The sequence below is a fragment of the Macrotis lagotis genome, chromosome 3, assembly GCF_037893015.1.
Source record: "Macrotis lagotis isolate mMagLag1 chromosome 3, bilby.v1.9.chrom.fasta, whole genome shotgun sequence".
In the NCBI taxonomy this organism is placed as follows: Eukaryota; Metazoa; Chordata; class Mammalia; order Peramelemorphia; family Peramelidae; genus Macrotis; species Macrotis lagotis.
In genome coordinates, this window is record NC_133660.1 from 71,887,635 (window position 1) to 71,906,280 (window position 18,646).

The 18,646-nt window shown below is 35.1% G+C and overlaps 1 protein-coding gene across 2 annotated transcripts in view; it reads right to left on the bottom strand.

Moving 5' to 3' along the window:
• WWC2 (WW and C2 domain containing 2) overlaps positions 1-18,646 on the bottom strand; it is a 252,848-nt gene that overhangs the window by 73,593 nt on the left and 160,609 nt on the right. For both annotated transcript variants that reach the window (XM_074228913.1, XM_074228914.1), the window contains exons 6-9: positions 12,346-12,475; positions 10,541-10,678; positions 9,449-9,522; positions 4,549-4,791 (exon numbers count right to left, since the gene is read on the bottom strand). In XM_074228913.1, coding sequence (XP_074085014.1) covers positions 4,549-4,791; positions 9,449-9,522; positions 10,541-10,678; positions 12,346-12,475 — 585 coding nt within the window. The remainder of the gene's footprint in view (positions 1-4,548; positions 4,792-9,448; positions 9,523-10,540; positions 10,679-12,345; positions 12,476-18,646) is intronic.

An 18,646-nucleotide genomic window follows, 5' to 3' on the forward strand; every position in this document is an offset into this window, starting at 1 on the left:
AGACCTACTAAAAGCAGGATGTGGGAAATAGCATAGAGGACTGTGTGTCCCCATTACCTCAGCTGAATGATTCTTGTTCCAATATGGGCTATACTTTTTTGTTTTTTCAGTTTTTGGTTTCTGGTTTTTGCAAGACAATGGGGTTAAGTGACTCGCCCAAGGTCCCACAACTAGGCAATCATTAAGTGTCTGAGTCTGGATTTGAACTCAGGTCCTTCTGACTCCTGAGCAGGAGTACCACCTAGCTGCCCCTAATGTGGGCTATGCTTTATGCCATCTGAAGCTCTGTGATTCTATAACTATTATTTAGATGTATCAGTGATCTCATCAGGGTGAATATTGCCTTTACTGCTGCCAATCAAAATTCCTTCAAATCTCCAAATCCTAGGGGATTTGATACAAATCTTTCTATATATCCTCCAGTGAGAGAATCCCCCCAACACAATGGCCATCTTCCTCAGAGGACAGCTGTAGCAATCAAGCTAGTTGGCTCTCACTAGGTAAATACTTGGGGCTCATGATTTTAAGGTCAATAGCCCTTAGGATTTTTTTTTTTTTAGGTTTTTTGCAAGGCAAATGGAGTTAAATGGCTTGCCCAAGGCCATGCGGCTAGGTAATTAAGTGTCTGAGACCGGATTTGAACCCAGGTACTCCTGACTCCAGGGCCCGCCCCCAGCCTTTAGGATTTTTGAACAACTTTCCCAATGAGATCCAGCCTAACCTATATTTACCTGCTTCATGGTGGACTCCACTTATTGTTGATTTGCAAGATAGCTAGAGAATTTTTCTTTTCCCCTGTTTTTTTTTTTGCAAGGCAGTGGGATTAAGTGACTTGCCCAAGGCCACACAGCTAGGTAATTATTCAGTATCTGAGGCCGGATTTAAACTCAAATACTCCTGACTCCCAGGTAGGTGCTCCATCCATTGCTCTATCTAGCCGCCCCATAACCAAGCCCTTATATATTACTTTAGACCTCACTGAAAAGACATCCTGGGGCAGGAAGTACTAGGTCTGGAGTCAGGAAGACTCATCTTCCCTAGTTCAAATATAGCCTCAATTGTTTACTAGCTGTATGACCCTGGACAAGTCATTTAATCCAGTAAAGGCTTGCCATTGTGTCATGTTTACATTAAGGTGAGCTTTGCCTTGTACATAGATCTGTCTAATAAAGATTTAATAGAATTGAGAAAGTAGGAATTTATATTGTCAGAATTTGCCTTCTCTATTACCTTTCTTTTTTGGAGGGGGAGAAGATGTGGGAGAAGCTACTATATGTGATCTCTGTTCTCTTTTGAAACCATTTATTCTTTGAGAAATTTTGAAAAATTATCCTGGAATTATACTGACTATAACAAAATTATAGTCTAATATAGTCTTCCCAACTTCATCATCTTTTTTTTTTTTTTGCTATTAACACTCATTTGCATGGTGTGTTTGGTTACTAAATAGTTAGAATTTAAATATGGTGGTTCGGTTATCATTAACAAAAATAACACTGAAGGTAGGTTGGGATATCTGGTCTCTAGCTGTCATTCTTTCAGTTTCATCTAAAAATGTTCTCAGGATGATCTACCAGCTCTCAAATTAAGCTCTTTGAAGTTGTTTATTTTATTTTCCTCTCTTAACCATCTTTTGATCTTTTATGTCCTCATAAATTTAAGAACCTTAGTGCATCTGTGATTTCATTGATGTAGGCACTTCATTCACTGGTGGAGAGCAAAACTAATAATCCATTATGCTTCATCATATGATTTTCTTGTCCATATCCCTAACTCCATTGAGCAGAGATTCTCAAACTTCTTGGTCCCACTCTTAAAAATTGAGGACTTCCCTGCAAAGAGCTTTTTGCTGAAGGTCATAGCTCTATTTATCTTACTAAAATAAAATGTCAGCATTATTATTAAAATAATTTGCAGATCCCCTGAAAGATGTCAGACCATGGAGAACTGCTATACCCAATATACTGGATCTACTATTGCATCTTTTCACATGTCATTTGTTCTTACCACACAGACAACCTACCCCATCCAACAATAAAGACACAAGGACTTCATATTCTCTACATATTTTCTAAGACTAGGAAAATGTAAGCTACTATTTGTAAAAACTCATCTGTTGAGGAGATCAAAGCAATCCATAGTCATATGAAAAACTGCTCTAAATCATTACTTATTAGAGAAATGCAAATCAAAGCTTCTCTGAGGTACCACCTCATCCCTCTCAGACTGGACAATATGACCAGAAAGGATAATGATCATTGTTGGAAGGGTTGTGGGAAATCTGGGACACTATTACACTGTTGGTGGAGCTGTGAATCATCTAACGTTTCTGGAGAGAAATTTGGAACTATGCCCAAAAGGCAACAAAAATGTGCATACTCTTTGATCCAGCAATAACACGACCGGGTCTATACCCTGAAGAGATGATCAAAAGGGGTAAAACCATCACTTGTACAAAAATATTCATAGCAGCCCTGTTTGTGGTGGCAAAGAATTGGAAATCAAGTAAATGTCCTTCAATTGGGGAATGGCTTAGCAAACTGTGGTATATGTATGACATGGAACACTATTGTTCTATTAGAAACCAGGAGGGATGGGAATTCAGGGAAGCCTGGAGGGATCTGCATGAACTGATGCTGAGTGAGATGAGCAGAACCAGAAAAACACTATTCACCCTAACAGCAACATGGGGGCTATGATCAACCTTGATGGACTTGCTCATTCCATCAGGGCAACAACCAGGGACAATTTGTGGCTCTCTGCAATGGAGAACACCATCTGTACCCAGAGAAACAACTGTGGAGTTTGAACAAAGACCAAGGACTATTACATTTAATTTAGGAAAAAACCTGTTATCTTATTGTCTGATCTTGCTATCTCTTATACTTTATGTTTCTTCCTTAAGGACATGATTTCTCTCTCATCACACTCAATGTGGATCAATGTACAACATGGAAACAATGTAAAGACTGACAAATTGCCTTCTGTGGGGGGGGGAGTAAGATTAGGGGAGAAATTGTAAAACTCAAAATAAATAAAATCCTTAAAAAAAATTCATCTATTCCCTTCACATAATCTCATTAAAAATACTGTTAACATGTGCACAGACTCATAAATAAGATGAGGAAGCAGGTAGATGGCCTGAAAGAAAGACTGCCGACTTCAAACTTGCCTTTTTTGGTAATAATACTCTCCATGACTCTTTCTATTCTTTTGGTATTTTCTCTTTTTAAGAACATGTTGAAAAACCTATACCTTTAACATTAGATCATCACCAGCATAGACTTCCTTTCTGTCTATTTGGTCAGATCCAACTATTCCTTTCCTGACAGAATAGAAGCAATGTGAGAACAGGGGATTATTGCATTTTTTGTCATGAATATAGTAGATGCTTAATAAATGCTGGTTGATTGATTCAGGTTAAATGCCTCCTCAAAACCTAGAACTGAATCAATGTTGTCTGTTCATGAAAAATTGATTTCTTTGATTTCTTTTTCCTTTTCAACTTGTTATTTTAGGTCTATGCAGGTCTATAGTATCAACATAGTACTGACCATGAAGACAAAAATAAAGGCACAAAATACATGAGGAATACAAAATATTCCCAGGCATATTTTAGCCAATGCTTGAGTTTTTTTAAAGTCATACAATAAAAATAATGTGAATTCCTTGAGCAGAAACCTGGCAAAGGCATCAATACTTATTAGGTTCTACAAGCTACCCTAAGTGTGTGTCTTCAGTGTTTCTCAACCTCCTTACCCTCTACATTAACTCACTTCTGCAAAGAAGGCCAAACCTTCAGAGATATCCTTGTCTGTCTGAATTAATCAACAGGGACTACATTTCCAAATCCTAACTGGAGGAGTTAATGACAACTAATCTGAAAGGCTCTATTCCTATATCTCCTAAATGACTGGTTTATAGAAATGGGCTTCTTTAGGTTAAATGATCAATTTACATCCTCCCAACAAAACAAAGTCTGAAAATTACTTTAAGTTCTCCCCTTCACATTTGCACCTGCTTCTGAGGGGGTTTCGACTGACAAACAAAAGCCAATTGAACATTCTGTGACCTGTAAAAATATCAAAGGCAGTGAGGGAAGGTTGTATTTTCTCTGCAAAGCAAAAAGCAATAAACCTCTGCATTCTTGTGAGCAATAAAACTGAGAATAGGAAATTTCAGGTGCTGTAACACTCCAGATAATCTTCATTATCAGAGGGCAATAGTTTACAGCTATTGTTATCAAAGCTAATAAATGATGTACTGCATTTCTGATGACATGTCAACATTCCTTGTTATTTAATATCTGTCACAGGCATTTTCACAAATTTAACAAACTCAGGACAAATGACATGGGTGTGTGTGTGTGTGTGTGTGTGAGAGATGGCCACACAGAAGGTCCCTTTGTGCTACTTTAATTAAGCCACTCTATTGAATGTTTTCTGGAGGAAAATGGCTCTTTGAGGCCTAGTTCAGAGTCTAAAAAAATGATAGAAAAGTTATGTCACAATGGGAAATATTTCAGGTGAACACAGAGATGAAATGTACCTCTGGGCAAGGGCTCGACTGGGTGTGTTTCTTACAGACAGCAGTTCTTCCTCAAGAAGCTTCCTTTGGCCTTCCAGGTAGTCCAATTCACACTTACTACGTTTTCGAAGTGTAATAAACTGAAGTTCTTTCAAAAATTCTTCTTTTTCATTAATCAGCAAGAGTTTCTCCTTCTCAACATCCAAGTCTCCAGGCCAGGGATCACTGTCTAACTTGGCCAGCTCTATTTTTAAATTGGCCATGCTAAGGAGAAAAAAATAAAAACAAAGGAAATGAGCATATTGTACAACTTCCAGGAAAAGAGCAACTCAGGAAAGTTTAGATGTGAACTAAAATGACAATAATTTAATTAACTGGTAAGAAATTTTATCTTCTCTGAGGTCATCCTAAAAACAATATTCCTTAACCAAGTCTTTCTATGATTTCAAAACATTTTCTGTGTCCTTGATAAATCATTTAATCTGCGTGATTCATTTTCCCATCATCTTACAAAAGAATGAAAAGTAAGATCTAGAAAAGGCTTCTGGAACAGCAAAGCAGGGTTGGAGGATAGGTGGAGTCAGCTGACAGCTCAAATATTTCAATCTGAGTGATGTTCAGAAGTCTCCTAACCATTTCTATTCCCCATTGACTGGAGGAGTCTGAAATTTTTTGATTAGCTTTTAATTCATAGAATACAGATACAAAGTTAGAAGGGAGCACACGGCTTCTAATACCCTAACCTGAGAATGTCCCTCATTTTTCAGATGAAAAATAATTTAAATGATTTGCCTAAGAGCACACAGTTATGAAGCAGAGTGACTGAACCCCAAATCCAGATGCTTTCCTCTAAATTAGGGGTGGAAAAACCTTTTATTTCTATCAAGGATCATTTGGATATTTATAAAACCACTCATGGGTCATACAAAAATTATTACTTTAAAAATTAACTGCTAGATTTGGTCAAATATTTAATTAATTCATCCCTAAGAAGATCTTAGACTTACTGAATTTCCAAGTTCTTCTTGTGGTTGCTATGGTAGTACCAGGCCAAATGATTTCACCTCCTGACCCCCCCCTCAAAATACCCCCCCCCTAATGCAAATACTTTTGATGGTGACATAATCTTGGTTTCTAAGGCATCATATTCCTCTCTATCCATCCATCATTGTAAGCTCAGTATAAACTACTTGAAGCTCAAGTATAAAATACTTGAAAACAGGGTCGGTGTTTATTTTTTATATTTATTTTATATGATAGTTAATATTATGATTTTTATATTTATTTTCTGTCTTTATATCCCTAGTATCATAAACAGTAGGTGCTTAAGAAACAGTTGATCACATTGATTTGACTAGATGGAATGAGCAAGTGATTCAGGTCTTGAGATTCTATTACTAAATTGAGGGGAAGTGAGGTAACGGGAAGCATGTAAACTGATATGGTTTTGCCAAGTAACACCCTCCCCAAAACACCTGAGTTTCATATACACTACAAGATTACTAATTCTCCCATCATTTCCCCACTGCTCAAATTAGGCAAAGCCGGTGACCTGGACACTTCCTCCCTGTGTGCATTCTTCTTGGGCTATAATTTCTAGCAACCTCTTTCTCATTCCTTGGTAACTATAAACTGGTTTCACCTGCATAAATATTGTAGAGTGGGGGCACAAAATGTAATTTACCCTACTCCCTGGAAATTAATCCTGGACTAAGTTACTATTTATACCTTACTTACATTTATATCTTACTGTGTCTTAAATTTTTTTTTAATAATTTGTTTTTTAAAAATCAGATGTTTTCCAAAAAACAAGAAAGAATAGTGGGCATCTGTAGATTTTGGGAATTTGAAAAAGTGTGAAAAAGAGTACTCTCTCATTATCAGAGACATACTTTTCCAACTTCACATGTTCACCTGGGCAAGGTCTAGCTTTAATTAAAGCTCAATCTTCCCACTGGTTTAGTTTTAGCCCCAATAAATAAATCAGAATTTTATAGCCCCAGTGGTATAATCTTAAAGCAATAAAGTTTCTTCACCATGAAACCAAAGGGGGGGAAGGAGTTTTTCACTATTTTTGACTATAAAGTATAAGATTCAAGGTGCACTATTTACTGAAAGAGCAACACCATGGTTTCTGCATAACAGTCAGAGTTCCTTTAAAAAAATGGCAGCATATTAGGAGCAAGATAGCAAGCAACCTGTAGCAGGAGAAAGTAAAACCAAGAGTGGAAAGAATAACCTTCTACCCCCACCACTTTTTTTTTAATTAAAGAAAACAAGATAGGAGAAAAAGAAAAAAAAACATCAAAACCCTATCAAGAATGAAGTCAGAAATGATCCTACATCCTATCAGAATAAGCCTTTTGTTCCATCTAAAATTATATGTGCCATCTCAAATTGGCACTTGTATGTGTAGGGTACTTCTGATTTTCATCCGTCTTCTGCACTTATGATAGATGTAACATCAGCTATTCTTCAGCTTTCCCAACAAATTTATAAACAACTGCCTCAACGTACTGGAAAATTAATCATCAAAATGCTAAATAACCATGATATTATTAGCTTCATTAAGCACATAAAACAAAGGCTGGAAGGAGAAAATAGGTTTGAGAGAAACAAAGCACACTCCTTTTATTTATTCAAAATTCAGTAAGAAAAAGAATTTTCAACATAAGCATAGGCCTTTGAGATTTATCTTCCTTTTCAATGTTACCAGTAGTTTTACAATAAAATTAAAAAAAAGGCCATACAAGAGAATTGTTATCAAAATGGGAGAGTCAGTATCTTAGGTTATAGTGTGAAGTAATTAATGAAACAAACTGGGAGCAGAATTGTATAAAGGTGGGGAGAAAAGCATGCTTAAAAAAAACAAGTCAAGCATGAAATAGCTACTGTATATTTCAGATATATTTTCTAGAGGATGCTTCAAGGTAAAAGAATATGAACAAGTGTTTAGAATTCCTAGGGAAAAAAGGGCAATATAAGTTTCTCCTCTATTTTAATGGTGAGTTAACCAGATAAAAATCTTTCCTTGCACACAGTAGGCATGCAAATGTTTAATGAATTAAGGCTTCAAAGTTTGATTGTATCCAAAGTTACAGGGATGAAAGTTATGTAAGGGATTCAGTAGTATAAAGTGATAGCCTGAGGCATGCATGCATCCCCAATGTAGATTTCTTGCTATGGAGGTCATTTCTTATGACTTATTTTATTGAGTGAAATGAATAAAATTTCTGAATTATATTCAAAACAACTCTCTGCTGCTTTTGCTTTACTAAAGAGTATAGCTTGGAGCCATACAATACTCAAATCTTAATACCTTGCTGTGTCCCTGTGCTAGAGCAGCAGGTTGCATCTATTTGTTACTTTTTATAGGTATGAAGAACACACTTTAAAAAAATGAATTTGTACTTGTTCTAATCATTCAATCAACAAATATTTCAATAATAACAGTTAACATTTTTAGAGCACTATTAAATTTGCAAAGCAGTTTCCCTCAATTATCTGCTTTGATTCCCTAGGCATTATATAGGGAGTAGAAAATGAAGTTTAAAAGATCCATCCCGCCCTCACAGAACATAACAATCTAGCTAGTTTAAACTTAAAGGCACTCCAATGACAGACTCTTTAAATACAATCTTTCAGTTTCACCATCATTAATGAAGGTAAATTTGGGTGCATATGTTGGTAAATATATCAGCGTTAGATTTTCCTGTTAAAATTGGGTTAGAAAAACGAAGATGTTTTTTCCTCTCTTCAATTAAAAAGTTTCTCCCCTTATGTTTTCCCCAATTAAAAAAAATATTTTTAAGTTTTTAGAATAAGGTAGATAATTAAGCCAAAGGCATCAATGAAATTCTTTGTCATAAAACAAACACATACCACCACCAAAAAAGAATTGACCTTTTATTTTCTGAAAACAATTGATAAATATTATCATTTTTGTTGTTGTTCTTATTTAGTTAATTCTATATGACCCCATTTAGGATTTACTTGGCAAAGATATTGGTGTGATTTGACATTTACTTCTCCAGTTCCTTTGACAGATAATGAAACTGAGGCAAACAGGGTTAAGTGTCTTGCCCTGGGTCATATGGCTAGTAAGTGTCTGAGGACAGATTTGACCTAAGGTATTCCTGACTCCCAGATCAGCACTCCATCCACTCTTCTACCTAGAGGCAGTAAAATTTAATCCCAGAGTCCATTTACTAAACAAGGGCACAATGTCTGGCAAAGAATAAGGAGGTTTTTGACATTTGTCAGTAGAGTTTCTTTTGCCATACAGGAGCAGAGTTACAAAGCAGGAAAGAAAGAAAGTGCATAAATCTGACAAAAAATACTTAAAAAGAGAGTCCTTTCCTCACAGATCACATTGAACTGCCAATCACAGAGGTGTAAGAAACTTCCAAGGGGCTTGACTTGAGGGAGAAGACCTGAAAGCTAACTTTGGGTTTTGCCTTATAGGTATTTGGTGCAAAGCATTTAGAAAAATTTGGGCCATTGTCATGATTTATTGAGATAATAATAACAAATAACAAATAACAAAACCTCTGATTCAAGGTAACATTATCTTATCTAATTCTTACATATCTGAGAAACCATTCTCTTTACTTCAATGGAAATCATCTAATGAGATCTAAGAATCCCTTCTTTCTTTGAAGAACAGAGCAAACCTCCCAAATTTCTCATACCTCTTCTACTTCTTTGTGATACTCCTAACGGTTAAGAAAAGGAACCTATACTCTACCAAGTACATTTAAAAAAATAAAAATAGAATTTAAAGTAAGAAACCTCTGGCTGCTTTAAACTGTTTGCTTTTGCAGTGGCCAGCAGATGTCACTATAAGAGTAAAGATTAACTCCAGCAAAGAAAATGTATTTTGAACCCTTTGCCACTGAACACAAATAATTCCCATTATTACCTTCTTTTGGCTTCTTCATATCGCAGACTTAACCTGACCTTTTCTGCTAAGTTGGCTCTATTTTTCGCTCCAAACTAATAAAAGAAAAAAAATAATTAATAACTGTAGGGAATAAAAGCAAATCATTTGTATTTTCAGGAACTACAAGTAAATATGTTCAAGTAAAATCTACACAAATTAGGATTTTAAAAAAGATATCTATATACGTGGTAGCCTCAATAAGGTAACAAAAAGAAATGAGGATAATCAATTTTATAGTGCATTTAAAAGCTTCCTTCCTTTATGTTATACATTCAAGGTAAAAATGTTAGGTAAATATTTCTGGTGGTTAAAATTTTATGACAGGTGAGTAGGCTTAATAAAATACATGAATTGGAACTAATTTCTTTGTCTCTAAGAACCAAATTTCCATCAATTAGCTTTTAACTGCACAAAATGAAAACCAAGTAGGTTTAAGCATACAGTTTTTCAAATGTCAACCAGGGTCATGCCCTCTACTTGACTTTTAATTTCATAATTATGCTTCAAGAGAAGGTGACAAAAACAGGAAATCATTAAGGAATATATAAAAAAGTAACGATTACTGCTGCTCCAAAACCAGTAAGAAGAACAACAAAAAAGAACTAAGGAAACTTAGAAAATTACTATAGCCTACCTTCTGCTGAATATTGATTCAAAAAAAAAATTTCTTTATGGTTTTTAAAGCTACTTTATGTTATTTAAAAATTATTGTAAAACACACACACACACACACACACACACACACACACACACACACACACACACAGAGAAAACCTGCTTAAATTCAAACTATAAGATTCTTAAGAGTTTCAATGAAATACCTAAATATAGCCTGAGGAAGATTAAGTAAAACTGTTCATATGGAAAGGACATGAATAACTTTGGACCCCAGCCAGAAAAAATAGGGCAATGATTTTTTTTTTAACAAAACCTGCCTCATGAAGATAAAGTACTGAGTTGGTATGGCTGGACTTGAAATCTGGGCATCTAGTTGGTATTTCTATTCTTCATTTCCATTGGAATCAAGTGCCTCTAGTGACAGTATTCTAGCCTCCCTCTTGAGTCACTTACATCTCCAGAGATGCCTGTTTGTGATCCAGCATCGAGGGTCTGTCTGGAGAGAAATGAATGAGAGTTGGCTCTTAGGTCTGGTTCAGATCTCCTAATGCTTTGGTCCAAATGAAGCTGCTCCTGTAGCTTTGCTAGACTCTGTTCAAGAAACATAAATTATTTTATAAAACATTTTTATTAAAAATAGCCCACCTTAAAACAAAATTAAACACTGATCCAATCCCACGAGAGAAATGTTCATTAGACTATACACTTTTACTAAAATGCCTAAGACATAGTATGGCAATAAAACTAACTGTTGCTATTTCATCCATAAATAAAATGGTTTGAAAATGCTCAATTTTAGCACCATTCTATGTTAAAAAATTATATACATTTGTATGTGTGTGTATGTGTGTGTGTGTGTGTAAATAAGCTATATCAAATGCCACAGTTGGCCTCTAGAAATGAAAAGAAATAACATTTTAATTTTATTTTGGATGTATTCCTTCCCTATAAAAATTGCATGGACTATAAGAATTTATACATAGTTTATGTGTAATAGAAATTCTGTGAATGTTGAATTATTGGTCAAAACAAACCACATTCTGAATGTAGATGCACTTATCATTTATGGAAAAAATTCTAGAATATGAAAACTTAAGAAATCTTTTTAAGATAACAAGCCTTGGAGGGAGCTAGGTGGCACAATGGATAGAGCACCAGTCCTGGAGTCAGGAGGACCTGAGTTCAAATTTGACTTCAGACACTTAATAATTACCTAGTTGTGTGACCTTGGGCAAGTCACTTAACCCCATTGCCTTGCCAACCCCCCCCCAATAAATTGGAAAAAAAATAAAATCTCTCTCTATATATATACAAGTATAAACTTGAGATACTGTATTTAATTTTGAGTCTGAAAAAAAGTCTTATCAAGAATAGAAATAACACAGTGGTATTAGATATTCCTCCGAAAAAAAAGATAAACTAAATAATGGACTAATTAGGTTCAAGTCTTAAAATATCTGAAATATACTCTTGTATATCTTCAGCAAATTAAGTATGTTTTTTTCTTATAAGTTCTGACCTATCTGCAAATGTCTACAGAATTTGGCAGGCAGCACAATGTACAGAGCTGAAAGTCTATTAGCCTTATTGAATTATGATGTTAGCTGAATTATGGACAAATTCTACATGTTGATTGGAGAATTGTACTTTTGGTCATCAAGCAATCTTTCCTGATTACATCAGGAATAGTCCAGAGTAATTAACTTAGACCCTGATCATCTCTAGTCAAAACGTCCTTTCAGACTAGTTTTAGGATTCTCCATGAGTTTTCAATTTCCCTTTTAAGTGTTGTCTTCCCCAATTAGAATGTAAGCTCATAGACAGGCAGGGACTTTCTTCCTTTCTTCTTATCCTCAGATAAGCAGAGAATATGCCCAGAGCTTAGCACAGGGCCTGGCAGAAAGCCAACACTTAATAAATTTTTGTTGACTTGACTTGATAAAATTAGGAATCCCCTAGTCTGTGGCTCCAGGAGCCACTAAATGTCTGCTAGCCAAAGATTTAAAATGGCAGAGGGCACTCGGAATCAACCCGATCTCTCCAATACCTGTCCCACTTTTTAACACATTCTCCCCACCAAGTTGTTAGTCAAATTCTAACTTATTTGGCTCATGAGTCTAAGGATAAACCTTAAATACAGCGTAAGTCAAATAGTCCCTCAGTTTTCTAAAAATGCTAGGTATTTTTCTCCCAGAGGAAGATGTAAAAGACCTGAGGGATTAGAAATAGGCTTTAAAAAAATTTAAAGTTGCACATACCTGCATTAGATCTTGTTTCTCTCTCTCTCCTGAGCTAATGGCCTTTCTGATGGTCCTCATTTCAGTTAGAATAGCTTTGGCTTCATTGAGTTCATACCCACTATGGTCTCCAGACATTTTCTGGTCAATTCTGTATAAATAGAAGACTATCAGTTAAATTGGTTATACCATCAAAAATCTTATCTATAAATATCAATATCACTTTTTCCATCCTTTCCAGCTCCAAGTTCCCACCTTCCCCTCTGTATTTGATCCAATCCAATTCATAATGAAGCAATATTAAGTTACTCAACCCATTTTAAGTAGGAGTGAAATTTAGGTTATGACAGATTTTCTCTTTCCCCAGCTGTTTTCTCACTTTCATCATTACAATTCCATTACTATCTACAAGTTCTATCATCCAAACCTCTCGCATATTTTGATTCATATCTCCACCATTTCTAGAAGATTAAATAAAGATACTTTCCCAGAAAAACAACAGTAATAGTTCTGACTTCTGTGGCAATTACTGAAATGAATACCTTTCAAATAAAGAAATAATTCTTTATTTGGCCCTGGCAAGTAACCAGGCACATCTAGGCTAAGAGATTGTTTTTTTCTTTCTAAACCCGCCCAAGCAGATGTTATCTCTTCTTCATTTTATGAAGCATATGAATAGAGAAGACAGGACTGTCTTGGCATTTTAGGAAAAACACAAATGGTATAGGTTATTTTTTGCCAAATATGTATTGCTAACATTAGTTTAATGAAAATTTATTTTCAGAGGGATTTCATTATATGTGCAAATCTGGTTACCAACTGGATAACTGTCACTAGTATTCAACCAGAAATATATCTTGTAAGCCCCTTTTGCCAGGGATATAAATGCAACTTTATGAGTATCTTGTGTTATACAGACTATTCCATTCAAATAATCTGACTCTATTTGAAAGATTTTTTTACAACCATTTCTAAAGACTCTTCTCCATCTCTCTCTTACTGCTCTCTGGTCTCAGTACTGATACATTCAGTGTTTTAATTGCAGAAAACACAACTGAACTTTTCCCTTTTGTTCATGTGCTCATAGATATTATAGCACACAGGTCTGCTTTATCCAGAGCACCTATGGACAACCATTATAGTAGACCATATTTCCATGAGTCATTGGAGCAAGCTGTCATTAAGTTACGCCAACTTTTAAGACATTTAAAAATTATATTTCTTTTGGGTATAAACAGTATGACCTTGAAAACAATAGCCATTTCATCTTAACTTATATCCTTCCAACTTAGTTTATATGAACAAGTGCAGTTTATAAATAACATATTTCCCCAAGTACTATTTAAGTAAATAATTTATAATGCTAAACAAACAATTATAGCCCTACTTTAAAGAACTTAGGAAAATATTTGGTCAGAAAGATCATCACTACATACCAAATGTTTTCTGCTTTAAAAAAAAACCCCACTACATAGAATGACATTGCTTTCTCCAACCCCTTAATCAAGTCGACTATTATATATAACAAGAAATGGAGTGATTGAATATTATACATACTTACTGATATTAAAAAACCACAGAATTTTTGGAAAGGGAACAGTAATTTTAGAGATTACTTTATCTAGTCTCTTCCTTTTAAATATTAAAGAATCAGAGGCCCAGAAATGATTTGGCTAAAGTAATATTTCTATTTGGATCGGCTATTGTGGCAATCCCATTCAGGAAGTTGGTTTTAGTTTATTTATTTCTGAAGATTTTTTTTAAACATTCACATTTGACTCTTGTAATAAATTATTGTCATTAGGACTTCACCAAAAAATCCCACTTTTCTTTTGGGAAAAGTGCTCAGAAATTAATTGCTGGTTCCAAATATAATCTTCTGATAGTATGTAATGAGGTCATCAGATTCTCTCAAAGGAAAAATAAATGAGCGAATACTAGAAATTTCAAGTGTATTTAGAGTAAATTTTAGCATTTTTTTTTTAGGTTTTTGCAAGGCAAATGGGGTTAAGTGGCTTGCCCAAGGCCACACAGCTAGGTAATTATTAAGTGTCTGAGACTGGATTTGAACCCAGGTACTCCTGACTCCAAGGCTGGTGCTTTATCCACTATGCCACCTAGCTGCACCTAAATTTTAATATATTATAGTAAATAAAACTATGAATTTGGCTTCTAAGATATTGCTTTAAATTCTTGAAAAACATTCAGAATTTTCATGAGAAGTAAACCTAGTTTATTTAAAAATAAACATCATGGGGGCAGCTAAATGGCAAAGTGGATAGAGCACTAGCCCAAGAGTCAGAAGGATCTAAGTTCAAATCCAGCCTCAGACACTTAATAAATACCCAGCTCTGTGACAGGCAAATCACTTTACTCATTGTCTTGCAAAAAAAAAAATAGTTTAAAATTTGGACTGACATTTAAAAGAAAGCAAACATACAATTTCTTCAGTTTAGGTTGGGTCTAAGAATTCTGGAAAACTGATTAGAATCCCTATTGGGAGTAATAACAGGTGATACTTTGCTTTGTCTTCAATATCTAAGAGAGTAAGATCCATCTCAGACTGCCTCTTTATTTTTCCTTTTCTTATCCTGTTCTCCATACTCTTTTTGTCTCAACTGAACACAATACAAAAACTGAAGAGTATGTGTGTGGATATGGTATCTATATATGGGAACAAATACTTCTAAATTTTGTTTGTATGTTTCTGGTTCTTAATGATTAAAGGATAGATGATCATTTTATAATTTTTCCTCCTCAAAAACAAGTCAACTTATATTGCTTTTTACTTTTATGGTAGGTCAGGGAACATTGATAGAAAAAATTTCTCCCACCCATGGTATACAAAGTGAGTGCATCTTCTGGAAAATGTGGGTATATGCTGAAGAAAAATATGTGTGTACTTTGAATTTGCTTTAAATGTGCTTGGAGAGATATGTGATCTCCCTGTACTGCATATATAGCTAATGATACAGATTTCAGTCTATCCATGCCTAGCCTATTTGTATAACTCTTGCCCATGATCTTTGGTAAATTCTCACTCGGGGGTTCACACACAAGCTGTGGATCTTCTCCTAGATATCCTGACACTCCAGAGATAGTAATGGAATGAACAGACTTTCTATCCATTATACTTCCTTGAAATAATATAACCCACCCACATCTTTTATTCTGCTTATCCATCCCCTCCTCCTGTTGAGTTCAAGGCCCAATCTATTTAAATTGTCTGACCAAGATAGATATGTTCTTATAGACCAGGCTGATGAGTTGTTCATCCCATTGCATATTATAAAATGGATAATAGGGATTTTTCATCCACTTCATTTTTCTTCTGTTAATACTATACATTGTTTTTATGTGATTATTGATATTGATAGGGAGCTTCTACAACATTCTGGGGCTTGATGCAATCAACCTAAAGTCATTTCCAACAGGTGCATCTGAAGATCCTCAGAGAGACTCCTTTAATTTGGATTTTTGTACTGGATAACCTCTACATCATGGTGTAAGTGAACATATGGAGTCTTTCTTGTTTTATGTTCTACTTGATGCTAATAAACTTAGTAATGTTCAATAAAGTTCTTTCAGTTGTTAAAAGGGTTTGTATCATTTTGATATATGCATGAGAAAAATCTGGTAAGAAGCCTTCAATAATACTAATAAAAATCTAATATTTATATAGTACTTGCCATGTTCCAGACACTGCAAAGCATTTTATAAATATCTCATAAAATGTGAAACTCAAAAACCTTACTTAAGATTTTTTAGATTTTTTTTCAAGGCAATAGGGTTAAGGCCACACGACTAGCTAATTATTAAGTGTCTGAGGTTGGATTTGAACCCAGGTCCTCCTGACTCTAAGGCTGGTGCTCTATCCACTGTGCTACCTAGCCTCCCCCAAAAACCTTACTTAAAAAAAGGATTTTTGAAAGCTAATTTTACATGTAGTTGGAAAATTAAATTTATTAAAAAAATATTATTTCATTTGATCCTCACAACAACCTTTGGTTATAGATGCTATTACTGTCCCCAATTAATTCCAGTTCTAGTAAAGGAAACTAAGGCAAGCAAAGGTTAACTGATCTGCTCAAGGTGAAGATGCACAACTAGTATCTGGAACTGTATTTGAACTCAGGTCTTTCTGACTCCTAGTCCAGTGCTTAAATATTTTGCTCTACCAAAACAAATGTATGATCAAAGTTGATTTAAAAAAGAAAAAGAATAAGGGGGGTAGCTAGGCACAGTGGATAGAGCACCGGCCCTGGAGTCGGGAGGACCTGAGTTCAAATCCAACCTCAGACACTTAATAATTACCTAGCTGTGTGGCCTTGGGCAAGCCACGTAACCCCATTGCCTTGCAAAATAAAAAAAAAAAAAGAATTAGCATGCCAAGACTACATAATCTCTATGCACATGCAATTGCATGACTATGACACACTTTCTTTTGGATATTTTTTCTGAAAATCTGTCCATTTTTTTATTCATTCATTTATTCACAGTTTATTTTTTGTCCAATTTCATATAAAAATAATTTTTAAGATTTTTAAAAAAGTTTTTGAGTTCCAGATTCTCTCCCTCACTGAGAAGGCAAGAAATTTAATCCATATACATATTAGCCATATAAAATGAATTTCTAAGTTAGTCATTAGGTGAAAGAAAACACAGAACAAAAAAACCTACAAGAAAAAAATAAAGAGGGGCAGCTAGGTGGCGCAGTGGATGGAGCACTGCCTTGGAGTCAGGAGTACCTGGGTTCAAATACCGCCTCAAACACTTAATAATTACCTAGCTGTGTGGCCTTCAGCAAGCCACTTAACCCCATTGCCTTGAAAAAATATTTAAAAAATTAAGAAAAAATAAAGAAAAAGTATGCTTTGATGTGCATTTAGAGATTTCATCAGCTCTTTCTCTGGAGATGGATAGTCTTTTTCATTTGTCCTTCATAACTGTTTTTTTTTTAAATTTCAATAAAAGCTTTATTTTTTCCCAGCTACATGCAAAGACAAGTTTTCAACATTCATTTTTTGGTATGGTTTTGAGTTCCACATTTTTCTCCCTTCCTCACTACCCTCCCCCTCTCTTTGACAGTAATCTAATACAGGTTATATATGTCTTTCAGAATTATTTTGGATTATTGCATTGCTGAGACTGTCATTAATAGCTGATCACCATACAATATTGCTATTATGTTTTCTTGGTTGTATTCATTTCACTTGGCTTCATTTCTTATAAGTCTTTTCAGGTTTTCTGAGAGCATCTTGTTCATCATTTCCTAGAGCACAAGAGTATTCCATCACAATAATAGACAACTTGCTCAACCAGTTCCTGATTGATGGGCATGCCTTCAATTTCCAGTTCTCTGCCACCACTAAAAGAACTGCTGTAAATATTTTTGTTTTTTTATCTCTTTACTGCCCAATACTTTTATAAACATCTATTCTTGCTTGTCCATCATTTTTGAAGAGGACCAATGACATTACAGAGTGATGTCTTAACTTGGGCGTGAATTGGATTTAAAGGGAGACAGGTTGTACAAGGTGATCAGCCTCACTCCCTCTTTCATAAGTCATTGAAATCCAGTGGAAAGACAAAAGTCAGGATGACTGACAATGGCCTGCAATATAGTGGATGAATTTGATGTTTTCAATTTTTGGTAAGTCTCTAACTATTCCACAGCCTTTGCTTCAGCCAACTTCATAGTCAGTGGTACAAATTTTTCTCATCAGCCCATTCCTCTGGAGGAAGTTTTCACATGCTTAATGTAGAAGTTCCCTTAACTCACCAGTAGGTATGAGGCCCCTTAGTTACCCTCAACATAGTTTAGTCCATCTGCTGAGACAATTTACCATTGTGGATGCTTCTTGGAGCCAATACAGGTGGACACCAAAGGTGAATGAGAAGTCCTGAAAAGGGTTCAACAGTCCTCACATCTAAGATGCTATTTCTCCCTGAGCACCCAATTCTCTATAATAAACTGATTCTCTTTATGCATATGTACCCTTACTCTCATAAAACATTTTGTAGAGGATTAGTAATAACTAACATTCCCTTGGTCACTTCTTTTGGGGTATTAAGTCTAAAGCTTCCCATCCCCCAACTTTGATTATCTTCACCTCTTTTCAAATACCTTAAGACTCAGGGTACATTAAGATACCTCAACACCCTCAAAATTATGTCACCTTAAACACAGATCTCCCTATGGAGAAACAAGTCTGGTCCAGTTGCTCTTCCCATATTTTTTCTCATGTCAATTTTACTTCCTCATGCAGAATATCCAGACCATGCTGCTATGAATCACTTAGTATGATGACTTAATTGTCCT